This window comes from Molossus molossus, unplaced genomic scaffold, assembly GCF_014108415.1.
Source record: "Molossus molossus isolate mMolMol1 unplaced genomic scaffold, mMolMol1.p scaffold_m16_p_11, whole genome shotgun sequence".
NCBI lineage: Eukaryota > Metazoa > Chordata > Mammalia > Chiroptera > Molossidae > Molossus > Molossus molossus.
This window is the reverse complement of record NW_023425346.1, coordinates 81062703-81077564: the sequence shown is the minus strand read 5'-3', so window position 1 is coordinate 81077564 and position 14862 is coordinate 81062703. Positions and strand designations below refer to the sequence as shown.

Sequence of the window (14862 nt, the reverse complement as noted above, 5' to 3'; positions counted from 1 at the left end):
TAAACCATGATTATTATTCTATTTAGTGTCATTGGGAGTGCCAGGTAGTACCAAGCACTGAACTGAGTGGTGGAACTGTGTAGTCAGGTGACTAGTGTTTGGGCTCAAAAAGTTTATAATTTGGATGGGATAAGTGAGGGGGAAGATTAAAGGGAAAGTGACTTTTACAAATAGAAATTTGTTCTTTTTTTTGTATTTCACACAAACATTTGTTACAAATTGCCAAATATTTGTCAACATAAAAAAAAAATGTAGACTTTCTGAGGGAAGTTTGAGGTCTACTGGCATTGTAAAGAAATTTGGGTTCTGAAACTAGGTATAGCCTTTAAGCACCAGTAATGAAATGAAAGACCCTTATGACATTTGTTTGGTGGAAGACCCCTGACTGTTTTGAGATGGTTCCAAAACTTAACCAGAGGAGAAGGTATTTAGTTCAATTTGGAGGGGTAAGGTAACTTAATATTTTATGCTTCTTATTTGTATTCAATATTGAGATGTTGGATTACAATGAAGAATCATCCCATTAGAAGGGTGAAGTCCTATTATTTTACTTCTGAGGTGAGCAGACTTTGCTTATTTCAATTTGTTAACTAGGCCTTTTGATATTTTTGTAGACAATCTGCTTCATCTTGATTCTGCAGCATTCCAAAGTGTGGTATCCTTGGGGTTCTCTTAACATTGCTATGGTGCAGAAGATTTAAAATCAGGTATGGCTGTGGGGCCAGAAGTCCCTCAGTGAAATTCTCAACTTAAATCTGCCTTATACTCTCTGATTTATCATTTGGGTTTCTTTTTTTGTGGTGGTCTTTTAGCTGATGTTCACAAGGAATAGAGTCACGTGATGTATGAAGGGAAACATATACACTTCTCTGAGGTTGACAATAAGCCCTTGTGCTCATATAGCCCCAAACTGTGCAAGCAGCGGCGACTCAACGGCTACGCTTTCTGTATCAGACACGTTCTGGAGGACAAGACTGCCCCCTTCAAGCAATGTGAATATGTGGCCAAGTATAACAGCCAACGCTGCACCAACCCCATCCCCAAATCAGAGGATCGTAGGTAAGAGCTAATAATGGGACTCAATCTTTGATTTAATGTTTAGGTTGGGAAATTTTCTTTTTTCTTTTGATACGGTGAATGTAAATGATGCTTTCTGGGAGTATTGTAAGTAAACTTTGAAATGATTCTAAAGATGAGAGGTGGCAGTTTTTAAAAAATAGAGTAGTAAATTTGGAGAAGCATTTGAAAAGTATTTTTGAGTGTTTTTATATTGATTTAATAGACTTTTTGGGTTATTTTTTTTTTTAAATTTCCCCTTTAAAGTTGTTGCTTAAAGTCTTGGTAGTGATGTGTTTAGTTTTCAGACTTATAAAGTGTTTCTGACTTCTATACTTAGTTTTGTCATCTGCCTAAATGAGAAAATTTATAGGAATTACTTAAGCATTGTAAGCATGATAATAATTTTTGAATTTTAAAATCTGTGCTTGAAAGGGTAGCAAAGGGTATGTACTTATTGAAAAAGAATTACTCAAAAGAATGAATACTTCAATCACTCAGATTTACTTTTTATCAGACTTCTAAACAGTATTTGGCATTGTTTAATAATCTTGCCTCTTTTGGTTAAAGAGAGTTCTATATAGAGTATGTTTACTATAAATTAGAAACTGTATTTTCATAGTAAGGATAGGTTTTATCACTAGAATTATGAATTTATGCTTTACTGAATTAAATAAAACAGGGAGGTGGTTTTAAAGAAGTATCATATTGGTTGTTCATCTTTCATATTTGTAGGAAAATTCACACTATATTTCACACACAGTCTCTTTCTTGCGTTCTCCAGAAACCATGTCGACCATTGCAGGGTATTGCAGAGGGATGCATGCTTACTGTACAAGAAAGTTTCAAATACTTGTTATCTTTAGGTAGAAAATTGAACTTTTTACGTCCCTCTTAGAATGTGTAGAAGTAAAAAAGGTCATCTTTATTCCTATAATAAACAAATGTCACCTGCATAAATTGTTTGAAGAGAAATATGCATTTTGTATGTCATGGTGAGCAATTTTTACACTTTTAGAGTGAAATAAATAATTTGTGTTGATAGAGATCCCACCAAATTGGGCATAGTATAATGTGGTGATTTGGGAATACTCTGTTAGAATTTCTAATGAGCACTTAACGGCCTCAAATTACAATACCCGAAAGTTAGAAACAGCTGCTTAGTGAGGCAAGGAATAAAATTTTAATCTCAGGTGAGAAAGGGACCACTGTATTGGGGTAAACATATCTGTCCATTTGGTTTTAGCAGATTGAAATTGATAATTTCTTACCCTGCCCTTTTTAAAGTTAAAGAATGGAAGAACTTGGATTATTTTTCTACTTCAAGAATAAGCACATTTCTATAATTTAGTCTTAAATTCAGTTTATCATAGTTGCAGTTGTCAATCTTGGATACTTTTTCATTTCAGCTGAAGCAAGTATTATAGCTTATAGCAAGAAGTAAAGTGAGTCACTCTGAATTTGTCCAAAATATTCTGTGAATCATATGTCTTCACCTTTATAGTCTAAGTAATTTCTTCTTTTAGAACAAGATAAAGGGTAAGGATTTTTGTGTTGCTATGTCAAGAGAAGATATACTTAAGTTCTAATATATATATATATTTTTCAAAATTGGTCCAAGAACATATGGATGCAGATGGTATTTATTTATTTATTTGTAGGGTTGTTTGAAAATAGATTAAAGTAGACTTTAGCAGAAGGTAATATTCTTATGTTACCTCAAGAAATGCAGGTAGAATTCATGTAATAATATTTACTAAACTGTGAATAGATACAGTTGTAGCTATACTGCATGACATAGTGTGGAAAAGATTAATATTCTTTTGAAAATATACTTTCATTATTGTTGATGTAGTTACTCCTTGACCACTTAGGGATTTGAGATGGTTTATGTATTGTTTCAGAAAAAAACAGTTTCCAAGGACTTTTCATTGACAAAATTATCTGATTAGTGGTCAGCTAGGGGAAGCTTCTTGATATCTGGTGTCTAACTTGTCTGGTGTGCCTTATAAATGCTAATTTAGGGGAGTCCAGCTTTTTGAAATAGAATAGTGTTATGCTCAGTAGAAGTACTGGTATAATTATAAAGTAAAGCTCATTTTCTGAGCTAAGGCTCATTACTGTAGCCTTGGTTTCTCTGAGGTAAGTGGTCATATTAAGTTGGTTATTGTGTATAATATTCTAAATTTAAGTTTGCTTTAATTTTATGTATAGTTGTACTAGTATGTATATATTTGTCAAGAAAATTTCTTGTTATCTGTATGTTTATTTTCTAAAACAATTTAATTAAGATATAATTCACATCCCATACAGTTCACCCATTTACAGTATACAATTCAGTATTTATAGTATATTCCCAGGGTTGTGCAACCATCACCGCAGTCTAATTTTACAGCATTTTCTCCCCCCCAGAAGAACCCCATCAGCAGTTACTCCCCTGTATACTAATTCTTTTAGACTAGAAATTCACATTTGCATACTTATTTTAAATGCTGGTAAGCTGTCCTTATTCTAGTTATGAAGAATTTCCTCTTTCGGCAGAGGCAGAGTTTTAGAGTTCAGACTACTGCGATAGCGCTGCCGAGTGGCTGGAGTGGGGAGAGTGAGGTTGGGGGAGGACTGTACATGCGATCAGCCTCTGCTGTATTATGTGATGAGGCTCATAGTAGCCTCATTTACCAGTTCAGGCTGCTCACGCATAAATGACCAGGAAAGACTGATTCTTAAATTTAAAAAAATACCCCGCCTCACTTTTCTTCACTAAGAAAACTAATCCATTTGTGAATTTGAAAGTGAGTTGAGAACAACGAAAACCATTTACTCTGATTGGGAAGCTTCTTAGTACAGTAATCCCTGAAGCCCTTTCTCTTGTTGGTCACAGCTTTATGAATCTATTCTCTGTGTGGCATTGGAACATACATATTTTTTCTCCATAAGAGAATTTTAAGTGACTCTTGATGAGTTAACATTGTTTGGTATGAATACAGAATAACAGCAGTGTGAGAAGCAATATCTGGGCCACTCACTATTTGAATGACTTGTCTGGCAGCCTCTGCATGTGTATAGTTCACACATTTGCTTCAGGAAAATTTCACAGACTTAGGGGATTGCTTCAGAGTAGTAGAAATTGCGTGTATGCAATTCATGAATGTCAAGAGTTACTCTAGTCGTGCATTTTTAATGTATTAGTAGGATTCACATTTTATAAAATGTAGTCTTATATTTTACTTTTCTTAATATGTATCATGAATGCTTTCCCATGTATGTGTATGTTTTTCAAGGTACTGCAACAGCCACTTGCAGGTACTTGGCTTTATCCCGAAAAAAGAGAGGAAGAAAAAGAATGATCCTATAGATGAGGTAAAGGTCAGGCACCAGATGGATACCATGGCCTTTAGCCTAACGGTGCCCACATTGGCCTTGAAGATGCCCAACGGACTGGATGGAATGTCCCTCTCTCCACCAGGGGCAAGGGTCCCTCTCCACTACCTGGAAACTGAGTTGGAAGACCCATTTGCTTTCAACGAGGAAGATGATGACCTAAAGAAAGGTGCAACTGTGAGAAAGAAGTTGCAGAGCAAGTTGGCCCAGAATCGTCAGCGCCAGAGAGAGACAGAGATTTTAAAAGTTCGACAAGAGCACTTTAGTCCCCCTCCTGCACCTTCACAGCAGCAGCCTCCACAGCAGCACTCCAACCTGTCACCTTTATCCACTTCTATAAAACCTCCAGCGCCACCGCAGGGTTTAGTCTGCAAGTCACCTCAACCTCAGAACACCAGCCTACCAATGCAGGGAGTGGCCCCCACCACACACACTATAGCACAAGCGAGGCAGTTGTCTCACAAGAGGCCTCTGCCCCTCCTGCCATCCAGTAGGGCTCCTGTCGTGGACCCACCCAGGACTGACCGGGTCCTTATGAAAGCCACAGCCTTCTCTCCACACTTCTCTTGTATAAGTCGACTGCAGAGACTGGTGAAACTGTGCACCCAAAAACATCAGTTGGATACTGATCTGTTTCCCCATTTAGGTGAGTTATCTATTGTACCATGTATATCATATATATGATACGACAACATGTGCCCTTTTGCACGAGGCTTTATTTTCATAACTACCACATGTGTGATGGGGTAGAAGAACACTTGGACAGAGTGTCCCAATAGAAGAGTCTGTAAATTTAGGTAGACACCTTAAAGTAAATGTGCTGCTTACTGGAGAGGATAATACTTGGTGAACAGGATACAGAAATGGGAGTTGGGAATTTAGATTTCCAGTTATAGCTTCCAGTAGCAGCAGCAGCAGCAGTAGTAATAATAGTAGTAGCAGCAGCAATATTCAAAGGCAGTTATGTTTGATTGTATGCCTCTGTGGTCTCAGCACCTGTGTGTCCAATGAAGTTTTCTACATGTCTTATCATGGGACTTTGGAATAATGATAACATTTTTAAGATCTATCAACAGTTTTTTTTTTTTTTAATTTTTAAATATGTTTTTATTGATTTTTTTAGAGAGAAAGGGAGAGAGAGATAGAAAAATCAATGTCAGAGAGAGACGTCAATCTACTGTCTTCTGCACGCCCCCTGTGGGAACCGAGCCCAAAACCTGGGCATGTGACCTGCCCAGGAATTGAACTGGGACTTCTCAGTCCATGGGACAGTGCTCAATCCACTGAGTCACACTGGTGGGGCTCTAGCAACAGTTTAAAAAGGAAAACTTAAAAAAAATGCCCAAAGCAATACTTGTTCATGATTTAAAAGTGAAAAAGTACAGATAAAACTTTAATATAGTCAAATGTCTATTTTTTGTTGTTGTTGCTTCTGAGTGTTCTTGCTTAAGAAAGTCTCTCTGATCCCAAGTTGATAAAGATATTTTATATGAACAGTTTGATTGTTTTTAATCATTTAAACCTTTAATTCATTTGGAACTTATTCTTGAATATGGTGTGAGCTGTGATTCTGACCTGAGGAAAAATTTGCATGACATGACGGCAGTAGAAAAATTGGGAAAGGATGGGAATAGAGGAAGAAAAAATATAAGTAGTCAATAAATAAATGAAAGTCTGAATCCCCAAAGCAGGCGGGAAATGTAAATTAAAATAACAATGAATTATCCTCAGATTTGTTTGCAAAAATTATGTCCAGCGTTGATGAGAACATGGGATCGCATACATTGCTGATGGGTAATGTGACAGTATTTGCTAATTCAAAGCATATATATAGCCAGCAAACTCATAGGGGGACTCTATCTTATAAAAATAATCAGAATGTCAGGATCTGTGTTCAGAGATATTTATTGCAGCATTGCTCTCAATATTAAAAATCTGCAAACATAGTGCTTACAGCTCTTTTTGAATTTGTCTAGTAGGTCTTCTGGTTTTCACCAGAAGGTCCTAAAAAAAAAAATCTGTAAACAATCTTTATAACCAATGGGAAATCTTGAGTAAATTATGGTACAGGTTTTATGAAGAATTATGCAGTTATTGTAAAAAGAGAATGAATGAAATCTATGCCTTTTACTTGGCTGTACCATGATATATATTAACAAGTAGAAAAAAATCAAGAGGCATTGTAGTATCTTATTTTTGTAAAAATAAAGTAAGTAAACAAGGTACCTCAATATATCTGTTTTTTGAGTATATGGATAGATGTCTGCCTGTTAGGTATGAATATAGTTAAAGTGTGAATGGATGCACACTTCTGGAACCTTAACATTGGCAACCACAAGAAGATGGAATTGGATAGAGTGTGTTTTTAAGTAGATGGGAATGATAACTCTTCTTATATAGCTTTATATTGTTTCAACTATTACTGAACCATGTATGACTTTTGTTAATTAAAAAAACAAATAGCCTGGCTTGAGAGGATTGAGAGTTGTCTCATGGACTGAGAGGTCCAGGTTCACTTCCCAGTCAGGACACATGCCCGGCTTTTGGGCTCAATCCCCAGTAGGGGGCGTGCAGGAGGCAGCTGATTGATGTTTCTCTCTCACATACGTGTTTCTATATCTCTCTCTCTTCCCCTCTCTCTAAAATACATTTAAAAAAACAAAACAAAACTTGAAAATATAAACAAAAATAATAGATTAAAATAGCCCAAACCTTATTAATGCTTATTTGTTAATGCCTTACTTTATTTTTTCAGATATATAAAATTGGGTTCCTGCTATACATACAGTTTTGTAACCTGTTTTAAAATTTTTGGTAATATATTATCAATTATTATACATTTTTCATACACAACATAATTTGTCACAGCTGAACTTGAACACCTTTTCTAATTTAAGTCATTTCCAGTTTATATCATTATAAAGTATTGTTAGTTATATAGCCTTGTAGTAAAATAATTACTGTCATCTCTCTAAATTTTTTCCTTCAATTAGAGTCCTAGAAGCAGAATTGCTGATTTCAAGCTTTAGCATTTTTATTTTATTTTATTTATTTTTTATTTGTATTTAGTTTTTCATCCTCACCCGATGACATTTTTCCATTTTTTGTTCAGATAGAGTGGGAGGGAGAGAGAGGAAGAGAGGGAGAGAGAAACATCGACGTGAAAGGGACACATCGAGTGGCTGCCACCCGCCCGACCAACCAGGGCCAGGGACAAACTGCAACCGAGGTACGTGCCCTTAGCGGGAACCGAACCCGGGTCTCTCTGTACCGCAGGCTGACACTAACTGCTGAGCCAAATCGGCCAGGGCAAGCTTTAGCATTTTTAAAAAGGTTTTTGATAATGTGTTGCCAAATTCTCCTTCAGAATTTTGTCAGTGTACGCTTTTGACATGTATGAGAATGACAGCTTCTGTACATCTTTGTAGCCATGGATATTAGATAATATTATTATTATTATTTTACATTTGCAAATTTGATAGAAATTTTGCTTTAATTTGCATAACTTATATTAGTGTTTCTCAAATTTTTGGCCTTAGAATCCCTTTACACTTTTTTTTTTATTATTATTTTTGTTACAGATGTTTCTCCTTTTTTTCCCCATTGACACTCTCCTCCCCATACCCCCCACCCTGTCTCCAGCTTTATTGTCTGTGTCCATTAGTTATGTGTACATGCACATAAGTTCTGGGGTTTATCTTTTCCCTCCCCCAAGACCCCCTCTTCTGAGGGTTGTCAGTCTATAACCTACTTCTACGTCTCCCTATTCCTCAGACTGTTATGTTCATTATATTCCACAAATAAGTGAGATCATGTGGTATTGTCTTTTTCTGCTTGGCTTGTTTCGCTTAGGATAATACTTTCCAGGTTCCTCCATGTCATTTCAAAGGATAAGAGATCTTTCTTTCTCAGGACCGCAGGCCGACGCTCTAACCGCTGAGCCAAACCGGCCAGGGCAGATCTTTCTTTCTTACAGCTGCATAGTACTCCATTATGTATATGTACCACTGCTTTTTTATCCATTCGTCTACTGATGGACACTTGGGCTGTTTCCAGATCTTAGCTATTGTACATTGTGCTGCTATGAACATGGGGGTACATAGAGTCTTTCTGATTGGTATTTCAGGGTTCTTAGGATATATTCCTAGAAGTGGGATCACTGGGTCAAATAGAAGTTCAATTTTTAATTTTTTGAGGTAACACCATATTGTTTTCCATAGTGGCTGCACCACTCTGCATTCCCACCAGCAGTGTACTAGAGTCCCCTTTTCTCCACACCCTCGCCAACACTTGTTGTTTGATGATTTGTTGACAGCAGCCATTCTGACAGGTGTGAGGTGATACCTCATGGTTGGTTTTTTTTTGTGTGTGTTTTTTTTTTAATCCTCACCCGAGGACATTTTTCCATTTTTTTGTTCAGATAGAGCGGGAGGGGGAGAGAGGGAGAGAGAGAGAGAGAAATATCGATGTGAAGGGACACATCGAGTGGCTGCCACCCGCACGACCAACCAGGACCGGGGACAAACTGCAACCGAGGTACATGCCCTCAGCGGGAACCGAACCCGGGTCTCTCTGTACCGCAGGCCGACGCTCCAACCGCTGAGCCAAACTGGCCTCATGGTTGTTTTAATTTGCATCTCTCTGATGATTAGTGATGTTGAGCATTTCTTCATATGTCTCTTGGCCATTTGTATGTCCTGTTTGGAGAGGTGTCTATTCAGCTCCTCTGCCCATATTTTAATTGGGTTCTTTGTCTTCCTTTTGTTGAGTTGTATAAGCACTCTATATATTTTGGAAATTAACCCCTTATCTGATGTATCATTGGCAGTGATGCTCTCCCATACAGTGTTTTGCCTTTCCATTTTGATGGTCGTTTCTTTTGCTGTGCAGAAGCTTTTTAGTTTGATGTAGTCCCATGTGTTCATTTTTTCCTGTGTTTTGCCAAATTGATTTATTAAGTCTAGTAGATTTTTGATGGAGTCTTTAGGGTTTTCTATGTACAATATCATGTCATCTGCGAATAATGACAGTTTCACTTCCTCCTTTCCAATTTGGATCCCTTTTATTTTTACTTCATGTCTGATTGCTGTGGCTAAGACTTCCAGTACTATGTTAAATAAGAATGGTGAAAGTGGGCATCCCTGTCTTGTTCCTGTTCTTAAGGGAAATGCTTTTAATTTCTGCCCATTGAGTATGATGCTGGCTGTAGGTCTTTCATATATGGCCTTTATTATGTCGAGATATGATCCCTCTATCCTCACATTGCTGAGCGTTTTTATCAGAAATGGATGCTGGATTTTTTTTTTTTTTTTATCCTCACCCAGGGACATTTTTCCATTTTTTTGTTCAGACAGGAGTAGGACGGATAGAGAGGGAGAGAGAGAAAGAAAGAGAAACATTGATGTGAAAGGGACACATCGAGTGGCTGCCTCCTACACGACCCAACCCGGACTGGGAACAAACTGCAACCATGGTACATGCCCTTAGTGGGAACTGAACCCGGGTCTCTCTGGACCGCAGGCCGATGCTTTGACAGCTGAGCCAAACCTGTCAGGGCTCTTGGTGGTTTTTAATTTCCAGTTGGTTGATTTGCAACATTTCTTTGTCTTTACTCATGGTGTTGATGTCCTTACTCATGCTGTTGAGCTTCCTCATCATCATGGCTGTGAATTCTAGTTCTGTTAACTTGCTTAACTGCACCTCATTTATCTCTTCTTCGGTAGAGGTCTCTTGTTCTTTCAAATGGCATTTGTTTCTTTGTTTCACCATTTTGGCTATGTCAGTGGGCTTTGGAGCCTGCCAAATTTTCCCTGTGGGTGTTGGAATTCTGCTCTTCGTGGCTCCCTCTACTGGGTTTGGATGAGCGTGGGAGGACCCATGTTAAACACCTACTGTTAAATCCTACTTTCCTGGGCAAAGTTGCAAGCCCAGGAATTGTTCAGTTATTCTCTAGCTTTTTGCCTGGAGGCTATTAGTCCAGGTTACTTGAAGAGCCTTGTGTTCTCAGTTGAATGAAAAACTCTCTCAGGTGTTCAGAGTAAGGGGATTTCCCGAGGGTGGGGCAGATGCTGGTTGTTAATGAGCCACAATTAGCATTTCAGTGGTCACTGGGTGGGGTTGAATCTCCGAGGGAGGGGCCACTGCCTCTCCCCAGAGCCCTGGGAGGAATAAGATGACCACAGTCCTGCGTGGCTGCACTCAGCAAAAGCTCTGAGCACCCTCCAAACCCCGAGTGTCCCCACACAGCTCCAGTCCAGTCCACCCTCCCTCTGCCGGAGCCCAAGGTGAGTGGCTGCTGCTATGTTAGCCTCTGTCCCTGCTTTGCGCTGTGGAGCCACTGGGGAGTGTAACCCGAGGGCGCTCACGGCTAAGGCCGCTGCAGTCTCTGGGCTCCCGGGCCCCTCCCGCGTCCTCGCAAGCCTACCAGGATTGAGTCAGTGTCCCTGGTTATATGATCCTCCCACGCTGATTTTCTGTTTCTTTTTCCTGACGATTTGTCTTTATTTTAGTTGTAATTCCAGTTTGGTCCTGGGAGATGGTCTGTGTAGCTTCCATTCACTCTGCCGCCATTTTGGAATCCTTTTTTTAAAAAAATATATATGTTTTTATTGATTTTAGAGAGAGAAAGGGAGAGGGAGAGAGAGAGAGAGACATCAATGTGAGAGAAACATTAATTGGCTGGCTCCCACATGAGATCAAGCCTTGTAACCTGGGCATGTGCCCTGACTGGGAATCAAACCAGTGACCTTTGGTACATGGATGTTGCTCAACCAACCAAGCAACGCCAGCCAGGGCCCCTTTACATTCTTAAAAATTACTGAGGGCACCATAGATCTTTGTGTTATATGAGCTATAGCTATTTATATTTACTAAATTAGAAATTAAAACTGAGAAATTTTAAAAATAATTCATTTAAAAATAAAACGCTCATCATGTTAACATGTTCTTTTTATGAAAAATAACTGTTTTCCAAAATAAATATAATGTGAAGATGGCTGGATTCTCATATTTGCTTTTGTATTCATTCTGTTGTTATATGCTGTTTTGGTTAGTAGATGAAAATGTGGCCTTACACATTTGTAGTTGGAAAAGGAAGGAATACTTCAGTAGCTTTTTTTCAAATAATTGTGGATATTCTTGTTTGATTCTGTACCCAAACTGCCAAGTGGTAGTTTCTTAAACAGTAGTTACATTGTGGAATTTGCAATCATATCAAGGAATTTTACATACTGTTACACTAAAATCCATTTATTTACCTTGTACTTTGAGTGGATCTTTTACCCAGGCAAGATTTTATAGTATCATGGGTTGGTCATTTGGAAAATTATGATTTACCGAGTTATACAGATGTTCCAAATATTGACATTTTTTATTATATAAAAATGTTAAACTATATGTGTTAACATTACCACCAGTCTCATCAGAAAAGTCTATTAGGAAATTATCATACTCTCGGAGATGAATTCAAATTTTCAAAAAAAATATCAAGCTTTCAGGTAAAAATTTGAATTTTATATTGGCAACAAATACTGTTCATTGTTTTACTTGAAGTGATAGATTCATTGTGTTCATTTTAGAAAAAAAATGACTGCCACATAGCTAAGTCTTAATAACCATAGTTTGAGTGGGAAAAAACCCCAGCAAGTTTAGGTTACAATTAAGACAGTCATGCAAGTACCTTTCCTCAAGACAACCATCATATATTTTTTTCTTTATTGATTTGAGAGAGAGAGGAAGGGAGAGGGAGAGAAAGAGAGAGAGAAACATTGATGAAAGAGAACATTGATTGGCTGCCTCATTCATGTCCGCTATTGGGGATTTGAACCACAACCCGGGCATGTGTCCTGACCAAGAATTGAACTTGCAACCTCTTGGTGCATGGGTTGACGCTCAACCACTGAGCCATCCTGGCTGGGCCCATCACATTTTTTTCTATGCAACAGAGGTGCTTTATATATACTTCACATTTAGTCACACAGAATGTTATAAAGACATGTACTCAAGAATGGAGATTTAAGGGAGGAATCAGTGGGGGGAAAAAGGAGAATCATCTGTAACAAAAATTAATCAATAAAAAATAAATTAAAAAAAAAAAAAGAATGGAGATTTAATGAAATAAACAATCTTTAATAAACAGGTGCTTTATCAAGGACATTCCTAAAACTTTTTTTGTTCATTTAACTGCAAGCCCTGGTGTGAAACATGTAATGGCTATTAGTAGTACAGTTTGGTGCCACTGCCTTGATTCATGCTAAGGTGCCAGCAGTTTTACCCATCATGTTTTTGGCTGTGGTTTTTTTAATCACTAGTGTAAATATCAACACAGTGAAAAAGACAACTAACATCTTAGTGTTATTTTGAAGATAGTGTTGAGCTAAGGAACTCCCTTGAGAGAGTTTCAGGGACACCTAGGGATCTTTGGACCATACTTGGAGTGAGAAAAATGCTATTTTGGATTAATAGAATTTTGAATATTTGATTATGTAGTTTTTTTTGGACATTTGTATTTCTTATTTATTTTGCCTTTTCAATTTTTTATTCATTTTTAATGACATGTTTCTCGTTTTTATTGATTAGTAAGAGCTTTTTATGCATACTTCATGTTTGTTACAATACTTTCCCTCTCTCCCATTTTTATTTGCTTTTAAATATCTGTTACAATGATTTTGGAATTTAGAAGTTAAAATTTTTAATATATTCTTTTTTTTTAAGGATTTCTTCCTTTTGAATCAGTGTTTTTCTCCCCATTTTTGGACTCTCTTCATCCCCAGAGTATTTCACCTACATTTTCTGTTAGTCTGTTTATTATTTACATTTTGGTCATCTGTTTGGAACTTGTTAGGTGTTTGTTTTGAGGCAGAAATCTAACCCCCCCCCCCCCCAAATGTTTGCCTCTTAGTCTATCACTTACCTAGATCATCTACGGAATTTTTACTTTTACTTCTGGATGCCTGATAATTTTTTAACTTTTGAATACTGTGTTGAGGGTATATTTTATATAATTTCAAACAGAACTTACAGGAAAGCATTGTCTTTTTCTTTTTTTTACTCAAAACATTAGGGGCCCAAGTTTTCAAACCAAAGATTATTTTGGAGAAACCAGAAATTATAACACAATATTACGACCAATCGTTTGCATTCACGTCAGCAAAAAATACTGTTTAAAAATGTAGTCTTATGATTGGCTTTTGCAATCCTATCTGGGCTGATTATCTCAGTAAGTTATATTAAAACTAGTGATAATGAAACCAAGATCAAAGGTTTGTTTTATTGGACAGTTAATTTTACAGTAGGAAAAACACACTTTAGTTCTTTTGATTTAGATTGTGACTTTTTCAGAGAAAGTACTAGGTGTGTTAGTAGAAATTATTATAACTTCTACAGATAACTCATGTTATCATTTTGCAAAGATGCCTAAAGTGCTACATTGTATTTGAAAGACTTCACCTTTCAACATGCTGAAGCTGATGCTGTTGTTTGGGATCACTTGTTTTTCACTTAAAAAAAAAAACAAAACCCACAAATGGCTAAGTAATTTAGTTGAGAAAAAGTAACTGTTTAAGATGATCTGACATTTTAGGTAGTGATCTTGGAACTAGATTTGAGGTTTCTTTATACCAGTGACATTATGTCCTTTAATTTTAAGCATTAAAGTTTGCACATCAGTTTACTTTTTCTCTAATTTTCCTGTTTGTCACATGTGAACTTGTTTAAATTATGGAAGAAGCCCTGGTCTGTGTGGTTAAATTGCTTGTATGTCTTCCCATGCACCAAAGGGTCACCGATTCCGTTCTCAGTCGGGGCATATTTCCCGGCTTGCGGGCTGGATGCTCCATGGGCATGCAGAAGGCAGCTGATCTCTTTTACTCTCACACTGATGTTTTTCTCTTTCACAAATCAATTAAACAAACATTTAAATTATGGAAGAAAACTGTGAAGTCCTTTTTAATATAACTTACGATTTTTTAGTGTCTCAAGAAGGAAGACATAGAATACTAGTTTTCAAGGTATCTAATTCAAGTTTCATAGCTGTATGAGGATATTAAAGTAATGTAGTCCCACAGGCTGTCATATTTTAGGCTATGAAATGTCAGTATTTATCAAGACCTCTTCAAGATATAAAACTTCTGAGTAAGTAAAACCTTTCTGTTAGAAGCTAACAATTGTCCAGTCATTAAAAATAATAGCATTTAACAAAATAAGTAAGCATTGTTCATACTGTATTTCTCTACTTTTCTTTATAAACTTATTTTTCAAAATGGAACATAAAACGGGGCAGCTGTTGTTTAAAATAATTAAAAAGAAACCCCAAGCCACCTTAGAAATAGAATATTGCCATCCTGCTCTTCCTCTTCCTTTAGAAGGCAAGAGCCAGGGAATGGCCCCACCTAGTGCATGGAACCCTTTCCTCCAGAGGTGTTGGGA

At 37.2% G+C, this 14862-nt stretch overlaps 1 protein-coding gene and 1 non-coding gene across 12 annotated transcripts in view; both read left to right on the top strand.

The window, feature by feature from the left end:
* INO80D (INO80 complex subunit D) overlaps nt 1–14862 on the top strand; it is a 75394-nt gene that overhangs the window by 16561 nt on the left and 43971 nt on the right. For 9 of the 11 annotated variants that reach the window (XM_036253742.1, XM_036253750.1, XM_036253743.1 and 6 more), the window contains 3 exons: nt 615–707; nt 813–1059; nt 4338–5083. In XM_036253742.1, coding sequence (XP_036109635.1) covers nt 842–1059; nt 4338–5083 — 964 coding nt within the window. In that variant the 5' untranslated portion in view covers nt 615–707; nt 813–841. The remainder of the gene's footprint in view (nt 1–614; nt 708–812; nt 1060–4337; nt 5084–14862) is intronic. The other 2 variants (XM_036253752.1, XM_036253753.1) reach the window with 2 other exon arrangements.
* Nucleotides 6382–6444, top strand: LOC118625912. Its single transcript, XR_004958763.1, has one exon. It is a non-coding gene; the product is annotated as a U7 small nuclear RNA (small nuclear RNA).